The sequence below is a fragment of the Melanerpes formicivorus genome, unplaced genomic scaffold, assembly GCF_026170545.1.
Source record: "Melanerpes formicivorus ecotype bairdi unplaced genomic scaffold, bMelFor1.0.p_v2 SCAF_83, whole genome shotgun sequence".
NCBI lineage: Eukaryota > Metazoa > Chordata > Aves > Piciformes > Picidae > Melanerpes > Melanerpes formicivorus.
In genome coordinates this window covers 118,987-130,817 of record NW_027142435.1, presented here as the reverse complement: position 1 = coordinate 130,817, position 11,831 = coordinate 118,987, and the positions used below count along the sequence as shown (strand labels likewise).

Genomic DNA, 11,831 nt, shown 5'->3' with positions numbered 1-11,831 from the left:
CTACAGCTTCGTCGCGTGGGCTCGTGGCGACCCGCTCCTCCCCGCGGGGCGCTGAACCAATCTGTTCCCGCTTCACAAACAGTTAGGGAAGCACAGCCAATCAGATCATGTCATGGGACGGACGAGGCCCTGAAAGCGCGAAGCTGCGGGTCGATGTGGCTTGAAGGTGTGTGAGCTGCGGCAGTGCCAGGCGTGGTCCTGCACCTCGGGGTCACACTGGGCTCTATCCAGGTCACGGTGCGTTTCCAGGACGGAGGTTGAGTGAGGGTAGGGGGCGTGGAGAAGGTATCGGGGCAGCTGTCCGTAAGGGCTGTGAGTGTGGGAGCTGATGGGGAGGGAGCTCCCCTCACTTGATTGTTGAAAACAGTTGTCCAAAACGAGAGAATCTTTTGCAGAAGAAAATCTGCAAAAATCTGTGGGGTTCGCGACACAATTGCTTTACACTGAATATAGGACATAAGCATATTGTTAAAGAAAAAAATGAAAAAGAAAACAAAGAGGCATCCTAGGGCGGTTTTTACCCTGTTCCTTCAGAGGTGCGGGCTGGCAGTTTTGGACAGCTTCTTGACAAGAGATGATGAGGTCTGTGCAGAGGACTTTGGAGATGAAACAGAGGGGGGAGCAAGGTAAAACGAAATTATTGTGCCTGTTTTGATTCTTTATTGCTAGATTAAAAAAAGTCTGCCTAATCTGATCAAGAACCAAGAGGTTCATAACTGATAGCAGCAAAACCAGGCAATCTTTAATATTAAGGTCTTTAAAAGGAAATGGAGAAGAAGCAGACTGAGGAAGAGCAGGAGAAAAGAAAGCATTACAGGAGAAAAGTACTTTGAGCGACGGTATAAGGAGCTAGAGAGGAAAAAAGAACAGAAAAGATGAAGCAGTGAAGAACACAAGAAGGAAGAGCTTTAGTTGTTATTTGAGAGACGCTCACATTTCAGTTGTTACGGCTTGTAACAGCAGTATTAAACCAGGATTTTTTAACAATCTTAAACACCACGTTTTGTGACGAGTTTGTTATTTTTAATAAAATATCTTAACCCTGCTAAAATGTATTGAAAATACCCATAATAAAACACTAGGTCCTGGACTGGTTTACACTTTTATGGTTTAATATTCAATGTAAAATTCATGCTCATTCTTGCTAAAGAGATATGATAATAAGGTTTCCATTACTTCATTAAAGGTTGGTTTTGGCATGTCAAATGTGCAGAGCATGTTTCAAACTAAGAAGATAAGCTTTGCTAAGATGCTGTAGTTCTTGTACACTGATACACTTGTTTAAGGGGTTACTGCAGTTGTGCCAGGGGAGGTTTAGATTGGGTATTAGGTGAAACAGTTTAAATGTAGTCTATTTATTTTTTTAAATTGTTATTATTTTCACTTCAGAAATCAGCAATGAGCACATTCAGTACCTGGAATTTGTGTTAAAATAGTGTGTCTGTGTCCACATCCCAAAAGGGTGATGGTGGGACCATCAAGGATGTGCGTATTTTTTGTCTGACTTACTGTAACTTCTTGTCACCTGCTTCATCCCTTCTCAGGTCGTTCAGTTCTGTGTTTCCTTCCCGGCCCCTAAGAATTAATGCTGTAGATGTAGCAAAACCTGAAGATGGGCTCCCAGAAGCCCATGATTTCACGTTTACCTTTAAGCTATCCTGACAGTGGCTGGACAGTTTGTATGTCAAGGAGAGAGGAAGTGGGGGGGGATCTGTGGAACCCCCAACTTCAGCCTGGCCAGTTTCCAGCCTGTGGGACGACTGAGGTCAAATTCTTTTGTTTCTGCTTGTCTGAGTGCTGTCCTCTGTAAAACAAGTCCACTGATGCTGTGGGATGAAGGACTGAAGTTCTGCTGTAAGACCAGTCACACTTTACCTTTTTTTCCTCAACAAATTTCTGTTCATTCGGCTTTTCGGTGGCCACAATGATCTAGCCTCGTTCAGGCTGCCGTTCAATATTTACATTGTTAGCTTTGTTGTTTGTGATCGTAGAGGAATCATAGTGAGGTCAGTTTTGACAAGATTCAGTGTAATTAAGTAAAATAGGTTTGTCCAGGAGAACGTTGGATGCAGGTCATGCTGTTAGAAGGTCGATCAGTGCTTTGATTCAGTTCCCTGGCAGAAGCTGCAGTCTTCCCTAGATCTACTCTGTCCACAGTGTAGGTAGGTCCCCGCCAGCTTTGCTGGAGGAGAGCCGCGGCTGGCAGCAGAGACTGCTGCAGGACGGGACAGCGAGAGCAGCGCTAGCTTCTCGGCGTGAGGAACGGCTGCCGGGGACAGTTAAACGGCATCGATTTTGTTTCCGTTTCGTTCCCGCGTCTCCTGAGCTGCCCAACTTGCTGCCAGGCAGCAGCAGCCCGGCAGCAGCAGCCCGGCAAGCCTCGGCTGCCGCCCGCCGACGCCCGGCCCAGCGGGGTCAGACGGTGCCAGGCGCAGCCGGGCGGCTCCTCGCCGCCGCTCGCCCCGCCCTCCTCCCGCCTCCCTCCCCGCCCCCCTCCCCGCCCCCCCTCCGCCCCGGCCGCTGCTCGAATCAGTGGGAGGAAGATGGCGGCGCTCATTCCCCTCAGCCAGCAGGTAACTAGCCTGGCCCGCCGACGGCCGGACGCTGCCGAGGGGAAACGCGACTGAGAGGCGATGCGGCCCCCTGGTCCCGACGGTTGAGCACCGATCGGGGATGGAGAGCGGGCCCTCCCCGGTGCTGCTCCTGCTTCCTTAGGCGGGTGCATCCGGGGCCGGGTCGGCACTGGGGCATAGGCCCTGCCTCTCCCCGCGGCCAGGGGAGGGCTCCGCCCGCGGTGGGAGAGGCTCGGTACGCGGCGGGGAGCAGGCCGGAGCGGGGCGAGTGGTCCGCGGCTGTCTCCTGCAATCGGGCCGGGGCAGAGCCTCTGGGGACAGGCGCCGTCCGGTTGAGTGGGGGCACAAAAGGCGCTGGTGCTCTCTCCTCATAGAGGCCCTCGGAGCTGTGCTTGGGGAAGAGGCACGGCAGCACCGAGGCTTTCTGAGAGCTTTCTCTCCCCGGGCTTCAGGCTCTGGGTTTGAGCAGCGGGTATTAACCACAGACAGTGGACTGAAGTCAAGGTTTGAGCTGCGGGAGGGATAGGGCTCGCTTGTGACTCTGGCTTTGGTCATGTTTCCCTGTTTTCGTCTTTGTAGCACGGTGTTAATGCTACCTTAAGCACAGTCATGAGAACCCAACAGCTAAATGTTTAGAAGGTGTGTGGGCAGTTCAGCCATAGGTCTAGGTACACCAGTGAAGTACTCGGTAGGGAGAAACAGGAAGGACGGTATTACCCGTCAGCAGGAGAATGTCTTCTGCAGGAGGGTGGAAGACACTTGGAGCCTGGCTCATGCAAGGAGGGTGACGTGCCTCTGGGAGATCTGCTTTAATGTTTGGGATCCTTAGGTAGATTATTGTTGGTGTTAAGAGTTTTTAAATTCATTCCTTACTCAAATAATTTAAACTTAAACCGTGTGATTACAGTTTATTCTTTAAACTGATGATCTTCATAGATTATGGAACTATTTTTTGCTTTAAAACAAAAGCAAAGCAACTCCCCACCACCCCCAATGCCTTGGAATTGAAACTATTTTTTACTCCTTGGCCAGGCCAGTCAGATATTTGGAAAAACTGCTATTGGTAGTTCAGATTGGTTACATATAATGATTTTCTTTTAGTAATGGGGCTTTAATTCTAATACTCTGAAAACTTATCTTTCAATAGAGTTATACGGTGCTTGGGTAATACGTCATTTGCTGTGTGCCTTATTAAAAGAGCACACAGCTTTTTATCTGTGTCCTGATGAACATCTGTTTAATTAAATGAACATGTTCAGAAGCAGCCAAAAACATCTATGCATACACAAACTATTATTAAAAAAAATCAAATGAAGTGATGTGCAGAATACTTATGTAAAATAAACTCTCGACTTGAAAGAGTTTGTTGTTGTGGAAGTTCTCATAGATGAATTTTATTATGGTTCTCTTCTCTGGAGTTAAGTTTTTATCAAAGAGCATTTGGATGTCTAGCAGTGTGCAGATTGTTATTTCACTTCCCTGTGTTTCAACTGGCAATGCATAATAACAGTTGAGGAACAACCCTGGAAGTTAATTTCTTGGAGTTAAATGAAGCCAATTCCAGTTGTTATGTTTCTTTGATAGCTTTGGCTTTTGGAATATTGGATTGCTTTATCAGTGGTCTTTCCACTGGGCCAAGCATGTTCATCCAGTTTCTGGGCATTATGGAGAGTTACATCATGGCTGGACTTAATGATCTTAAAGGTCTTTTCCAACTGAAACTGATCTATGATTCTGTTCTAGGCTAAAGATACTGGGAGAGTGCAGATCATTTTGTAAATCAGTTATCTGAGAGAACTGAGGATACTTGGCAAGTAGATTAAGGGCCATGGTAAATATTCTGGGGCAGCAGCAGACTTCTTTTGGCTCTCATATTTGTGAGAACCTTGATTTCCCCTTCCCCCCCCCCCCCCCCCCCCCCCCCCTTTTCATGTATCATATGATGTGACAAGAGTGACCAAAAGACAGTTATGAGACAGGAGGGTACCCAGGAAAGTACGTCATCTGACCAGAGTTCTTTGTGGCCCTGAAATGACTTCAGGAGAGAGGGCTGCCATGAGCTGGCTTTATTAATTGTTCTGGTGGCAGCATCTTACTTCTGTCTTGTTCCCAGACTTGTGTTAAGGGACATGGAGATGGATCTATGTGTGTGTACTGTGTCCCACAAATGCAGTGTGCAAGTTTGAGACTTGAACTTTGAATTTGTACAGCAAATCAACTTAAAGACATTAGTGTTCTGAAGTGTCTGAGAGAGTCTGTAAAGTCATGGCCATAGCTGACATTTTGGGGAATGGGGAGTAGGCACAGAAACTGGAGGGTCATTAAACTGTAAAGTCAGACTGAGTCACTCTGTAGCAAGTTCTATCCTTTGACCACTCCCCAACTGCAGACCCTTCTAAATGTTATTCTCTGATTGCCAGGGAACCTACACTGTGTAGGTTCTTCATCAGCAGGTGTCCTCAAATTACAGAATCCTGAACAATAGTGATACAGTCAGATGTGGTGATGGTGGGTAGGCAGCTTTGCTATTTTTGTTACTTCTGCCCATTTTGTATGGTTGGCTCCATCATAGAGATACAGTCATTGAGGTAAATCAGAGGTCTTTGCAGTCTTCTGCAAGTAGAGCAGAGTGATGAAGTGCTTTCCAGCAGACTATATTGCTGTGGAAGAAACTTCACATCATTTAAGCATGTTACACTGAATTCCTGCCACTTCTTGTCAGGTAGGTCAACTGTATGTCATGGCTTACAATGTCAGATAAAGATGACAAGAATGGTTATAGGGTGACATCATTCAGTGGTGCTTCTGGAGTGGTTTGCTCTGTATCTTGGCACAGACCCCGTCTCTATGTGCTCTTGAATACTCACCCAGTTCCTTAGAGGAGTTTGTAGCTGGTTTTCAGCCAGTTTCTCTGATAACCGAGAATTTGGTGATAGCTGGTGCAAACATACTAGATCTCATTCCAAGCTGGATGGACTATTTTCTACTTCCACCTTTCATTGAATGTGTTTCCTACTTTGTTCAGGAACACAGTGCTGATTGTTTACAAGCCAGTAAAAAGAAGAGTCAGTTTTATGAGTTATGATTGCAGCTTTGTTTTGAACTCTTGTCCAGCTTCTGCAAGACTGAGAGCTTCTGGAGCATGCGGTGGAGAATGCAGTGGTGTATTTTGTGGATGGATATGTGAAGTACATTGATGATGTTTAGGAAACTCTTCTGAAAATGGATGTAATCTTTCTAGCCAAGGTGAAATATTGATCTTGAAAGAGCTCAGTGTTCACATACTTTAGATGAATAGGTTATAATTATTTTGGATGTCTCCTTAAATAAAGATTTGGTGTCTTTGTTGTAAATTCAAAGGAAGATTCTCTTTGCACAGAAAAAAAAATCACGCTCTTCACTGGTCTTCCGTCATGTTTCTATTTCCCTTTCCCTCAGTGCAGGCAGAACATCTGGAAAACCGTGTGGATGGCAAGGAAGAAGGTAGCATTCGGGAGGTGACATACCAGTAATCAGAATTAGTGCAACATAATGATTTGTTAGATGTCTGGCTGGTGCTCTGTAGGTGGAGAGAAGTTGTGTGGCTTGTTTTGTTGCTTGCTTTTTAAGGCCTCTGGCTGCTCTAAGGGGTGACCTCTTGGAGACTGGATTGTAACATTTTTGCTTTTGGCCTATAACCTGCACTTGGCTAGGTGATAGGCCAAGCTTGTGTTCCAGTTATAGGAGGCAGCTGAGAAGATGGGTGTTCGGACTTCTGCCCTCTGTTGGCATTTCAGTTCCTGTTTGCTTGGAGCACCAGCAAGAGGGAAGAGGAATCTGTTTGTTCAGCTTTCTGAAAAGGCAGGGCCCACCTTTGTGTCTTCTGCTTTTGTGCAGTGCAGTGGTAACACCAAGTTGAAATCCTCAAACATTGTCAGGGAATTGTGACATTTTGTTTATTAACCATTCTGCTGTTACTCTATTGTGTTTCAGCTAAGATCTGAGTCCTGAAAATGCATAAACACAGGCATATTTTGACACCAGGGCTCTGTCTATGTGTAATTGTCTGCTGAAAATACCCCATAAGTATATTTACAGTGCAGGAGGTAGGTCAGCCTTATGTTGAGAACTCTGCTTTTGATATCAGTGATCATCAAACTGATGTGAAACACCTTGGCAAATACTTCAAAGCTGTTTTGAAAGCCTTATGACCACATAATGTTGTTAATTAAAAGTGCAAGTATGAATACTGATGAATAAGAAGTATTAAGAGTAGTCTGATGCTACAAGTTCAGGAGGAGATCTCTGTTACCTAAACTTAGATGTGAAGCATCCAGTTAGGAGCACTGCAAACTAGCGTACTTCCTTAACAGAAGTGATATACAAAGTACTGTCCGCTCCTTTTCTGCTGGTCCCTAAGGGTGGGCTGATTGCAGTTCGTTGCTTTCTTAACATCTCTCTTCTTTTTCAGTTTTCTACTGGGAATCCATTATATGAAACGTACTACAAACAGGTAGGTTCTTAAAAACGAATTTAAAATTTAAGTGCAGTTTCCTCCTCCCCAAGATTTCCTTCTTTTTGACTTCCCCATTGCAGTGCTAAACCTCTGTTAATTCTCTATGCTGGGTGATAATGCATGCTTGTCTAGCTGCTTTTGACCTAGACATGAGGTGTTTAATTTCTCATCTCTGCTTTCATGACAGACATGCTTCAATAAACTGTGAATTTTTATCTTTCAGGTAGATCCAACTTACACAGGGAGAGTTGGGGCAAGTGAAGCTGCACTGTTTCTTAAAAAATCTGGTCTATCTGATAACATCCTTGGAAAAGTAAGTTGATGGAATTAGGTAATGCAGTAGTTGTTTGTACAATTGATTACCTGCAGCTATCATTGAGAAGGGCTTTGCAAAATGGAATTGAGTGGAATGCAAAGCAGATCTATGGAATGTTAGGTTAACCACAGATTGATGATAGCTCCAAGGCATTGTTCTGAGGTTCATAGGGGGCTAAAAGAAGAAGCTTTTGTGTGACATGTTTGCTAACTTCAGAATTAAATAATGTTGTATGTCATAAGCTGAAAGTTGCAACAAACAGTTCAAGAACGCACACAATACAAGCTATTCAGGTGAGTTAAGCTTTATTCTAAAATCATAGTGGCTTTTATTTTTTATCCCCACAGATATGGGATTTGGCTGACCCAGAGGGTAAAGGATACTTGGATAAGCAGGTAAATTAAGTTATAGGATTGTTTTGGTTGGAAAAGATGTCTAGGATCATGGTCCAACCATTGACCTAACACCACCGTAGACACTAAACCATGTCTGCAAGTGCGTGCCGTGTCCACATGTTTCTGGAACACCTCCAGGGATGGGGACTCCACCACCTCCCTGGGCAGCTTGTTGCAATCCCTGAGCACTCTCACAGGAAAGAAATTGTTCCTCACATCCAACCTGAACCTCCTCTGGTGCAAATTGAGCCTGTTTCCTCTTGTCCTATCACTTGCTGCTGGAAAGAAGAGACCAACCTGTATTATGCTCCAACCTCTTTTCAGGAAGTTGTAGAGAGTGAGAAGGTCTCCCCTCAGCCTCCTTTTCTCCAAGCTGAACAAGCCCAGTTCCCTCAGACACTCTTCGTAATATTTATGCTTTAGACCCTTCAGCATCTTTGTTGCCCTTCTCTGGACCTATTCCAGCAACAAAATGTCCTTGGAGTGAGTGCCCAAAACTGAATCCAGTACTCAAGGTGTGGCCTCACCAGTACTGACCTTAAGGATAAGCTTATCCTGAGCTTGTTTTTCTAAAGCTCTCATTTACAAAATGATTTTTTTCCCAGCACTGCCTTGTATCCTAATATCTTACTTAGTGAGGCTGCTTGAGAAATGTATACCTAAATTCTGTCTCAGTGTTTGTGATACATAGATGGTTATTGTCTTGCACCAGTGCAAACTATGATTTTAAGGTTTATTTATAAGTCTTTCTTGCATGAAAAAAAATACAACTTGCATTGCGAAATGTGGCTTGGACTATCACATACCAAATTACTTGCAGATGTGCATAATGTACTTTAAAATATTATTAATTATTTTAAAAATTAAATGTTGATCTTTACTGCGGGAGAGTCCCTCTTAAAACATAGCTTTGAAGTCATCTTCTTTGTTCTGTGTTACTGTAAAGATTTGTTTGAATTACCTTTCAGAGCAGTGGGGTAGTTGTCACTGAACTTGCTGTTGTTGCTATACTTCCCTGAGCTGCACATGTACATCAGTGGGTCATTGGAGACTGACTCAGGCTGGGTTTGACAGCAAACATTGTTCTTTGCAGGGTTTCTACGTTGCGTTGCGCCTTGTAGCATGTGCGCAGAATGGTCACGACGTTAACCTGAGCAGTCTGAACTTGACTGTGCCACCTCCTAAATTTGTAAGTAGCACATCGAAATGTTTGTATGTGTTATATGAGAACTAAGGCTTTAGCTGGAGTGTCGGAACCATGGCATCATAGAATGGTTTGGGTTGAAAGGGACCTTGAAGATCATCTAGTTCTAGCCCCCTGCCATGAGCAGGGACACCTCCTACTATACCAGGCTGCTCAAAGCCCCATCCAGCCTGGCTTTGAATACCTTCTCTGGGCAACCTGTTACAGTGCAGAATTATCATCTTCATGAATGTCTTGCTTCTGAGACCTCAGGCTGCTAATCCTTATGATAACTGCAGTCACAGCTGCCATAGCCCTGGCTTCCTGAGTAAGATGTACCAGTCCCTTCCTGCACTGCAAAACTGGTGCAAGTTTAACTATAGTCAGTGTGGTCAGGAAGCTGATGTGGCTAAATTCTATGTTTATAGAGAAAAAAGACATTTTGGGCTAGGTCAACAGGAGTATGTAGGAAAGGGTATAGAATAGTATAGAATAGAATATACCAAACCAGGTTGGAAGAGACCTTCAAGATCATCGCGTCCAACCCACCTAAACAACTAACCCATGGCACCAAGCACCTCATCAAGTCTCCTTCTGAACACCTCCAATGATGGTGACTCCACCACCTCCCCGGGCAGCCCATTCCAATGGGCAATCACTCTCTCTGTGTAGAACTTCTTCTTAACATCCAGCCTAAACCTCCCCTGGTGCAGCCTGAGACTGTGTCCTCTTGTTCTGGTACTGGTTGCCTGGGAGAAGAGACCAACATCCGCCTGTCTACAACCTCCCTTCAGTAGTTGTAGAGAGCAATAAGGTCACCCCTGAGTCTCCTCCTCTCCAGGCTAAGCAACCCCAGCTCCCTCAGCCTCTCCTCCCAGGGCTTGTGTTCCAAATCCCTCACCAATTTCGTTGCCCTTCTCTGGACTCGTTCCAGCAAGTCAACCTCCTTCCTAAACTGAGGGGCCCAGAACTGGACACAGTACTCGAGGTGTGGCCTAACCAGTGCAGTGTACAGGGGCAGAATGACCTCCCTGCTCCTGCTGGCCACACTGTTCCTGTTCCAGGCCAGGATGCCATTGGCCATCTTGGCTGCCTGGGCACACTGCAGGCTCATGTTCAGCCTACCATCGACCAGTACCCCCAAGTCCCTCTCTACCTGGCCGCTCTCCAGCCACTCTGACCCCAGCCTGTAGCAGTGCCTGGGGTTGCTGTGGCCAATGTGCAGAACCCGGCACTTGGATGTGTTGAATCTCATGCCATTGGATTCTGCCCATCTGTCCAGCCTGTCGAGGTCCCTCTGCAGAGCCTCTCTACCCTCCAGCAGATCAATTCCTGCCCTCAGCTTGGTGCTGTCTGCAAATTTACTGATGATGGACTCAATGCCCTCATCCAGATCATCAATAAAGATGTTAAAGAGCACAGGGCCCAGCACTGATCCTTGGGGCACACCACTAGTGACTGGGTGCCAGCTGGATGTGGCACCATTCACCACCACTCTCTGGGCTCGGCCCTCCAACCAGTTCCTAACCCAACACAATGTGCTCCCGTCCAAGCCATGGGCTGACAGCTTGGCCAGGAGTTTGCTGTGGGAGACGGTGTCAAAGGCCTTGCTGAGGTCCAGGTAGACCACATCCACCAGGTGGGTCACCTGATCATAGAAGGAGATCAGGTTGGTCAGGCAGGAGTTGGTCAGGTATGAGTGCAGCTTTGCATGTAGTGGCTGCTGTGGAACCTCTTTTAGCTTGTCTTAGTTCTCTTCTGGGGTACCTAGTGCACCTAATGCCCTTATCAAAGTACTGTCACAGTATAAATCAGTATGACTTACATTTTTTTTTATTTGGGTACATGGGTGCCTTTCTTATGGGTAGTTAAATGTCATGTCTATAAAAATCTCTTAAAACAGTAAGGATTAGAAACAGAAGTGTATGTGTTTTATATATGTGTATATATATACACACATATAAATGAAAACTTCTTTGATTTTTAGCATGATACTAGCAGTCCTTTGCTGATCACACCACCTTCAACAGAGACTCACTGGGCTGTTAGGGTAAGTGTGAAAGACAAAATATTCCATCTGTTCTTTAAAAGGAAATATTTTCCTTGCCTGTAATTTTGACAGTGAGAGAATTTAGTATCCAATGCATTTCCCATTTCAGAAGTGCTCCCTTTCTGATGCCAGACTTGTGCACAATCGACAATATTGAGCTGTAGTTTTAGATTTGAAATAAGTGTAGACAAGCCTCTGACAACCCATGGTGTGATGCTTTTAGGACACAATGAATTTTAATCCTCTGCCTGGATTTCATCCAGAATCCCAGTAGCAGGCACTTTCACGTGTATATAAAGGAACCCCACTGAGAACAGCAAAGCATTACACCAAATCCAGCCTGAACTATTAATTTAAAGTTTGAGTTCATGTGTTCTAATTAGTTTTCGGTGATACTATATATATATATATATATATATATATATATTTTGCTGGATAAAAGTGACCTTTGATACATAACATGGGGATATTTAATGCTGATTTCTGTATTTATTTTTGTTCTTAGCATGTCGTACTTTAAAGTGGGAAGCAAATTATTTGGGAATAATAGTGTTTAGCTCTACAGAATTTTTCAAAGTTTGTTTAAAATCTAGGCAGCAGTGTTTGAGTCTGAATGCTTTGTCCTTTAGAAAAATGCAGGAACATATCTTGTATGCTCTTAGCTCTCATTACTTTAGCCTTGAAGTTAAGTTCTTAAAATCTAGCTCCATGGGGTTTAAATTTAAATACAGTGTGCTGGCACTTGCAAGAAAGCTTGGCAAGTTAGGATCAATACATTACTGACCAATCTTAACCTCTTGAAAATTCTCATTTTCAACA

General features: G+C 44.8%; 1 protein-coding gene and 1 long non-coding RNA gene across 10 annotated transcripts in view; both read left to right on the top strand.

The window, feature by feature from the left end:
• The first annotated feature begins 159 nt into the window (after positions 1–159).
• On the top strand, positions 160–1,159 carry LOC137454722 (uncharacterized). 2 transcript variants are annotated; one of them, XR_010990674.1, is made up of 3 exons: positions 160–237; positions 535–626; positions 765–1,159. It is a non-coding gene; the product is annotated as an uncharacterized lncRNA (long non-coding RNA). The 2 variants fall into 2 exon arrangements; XR_010990675.1 differs by having other exon boundaries at positions 754–1,159.
• A 1,369-nt stretch (positions 1,160–2,528) lies between these two features.
• Positions 2,529–11,831, top strand: part of EPS15L1 (epidermal growth factor receptor pathway substrate 15 like 1) — a 48,393-nt gene continuing 39,090 nt past the window's right edge. For 7 of the 8 annotated variants that reach the window (XM_068164917.1, XM_068164919.1, XM_068164918.1 and 4 more), the window contains exons 1-6: positions 2,529–2,573; positions 7,024–7,069; positions 7,296–7,381; positions 7,732–7,779; positions 8,873–8,968; positions 10,950–11,012. In XM_068164917.1, coding sequence (XP_068021018.1) covers positions 2,544–2,573; positions 7,024–7,069; positions 7,296–7,381; positions 7,732–7,779; positions 8,873–8,968; positions 10,950–11,012 — 369 coding nt within the window. In that variant the 5' untranslated portion in view covers positions 2,529–2,543. Of the gene's footprint in view, positions 2,574–7,023; positions 7,070–7,295; positions 7,382–7,731; positions 7,780–8,872; positions 8,969–10,949; positions 11,013–11,831 lie in introns of those variants that run through there. The other variant, XM_068164922.1, reaches the window with a different exon arrangement.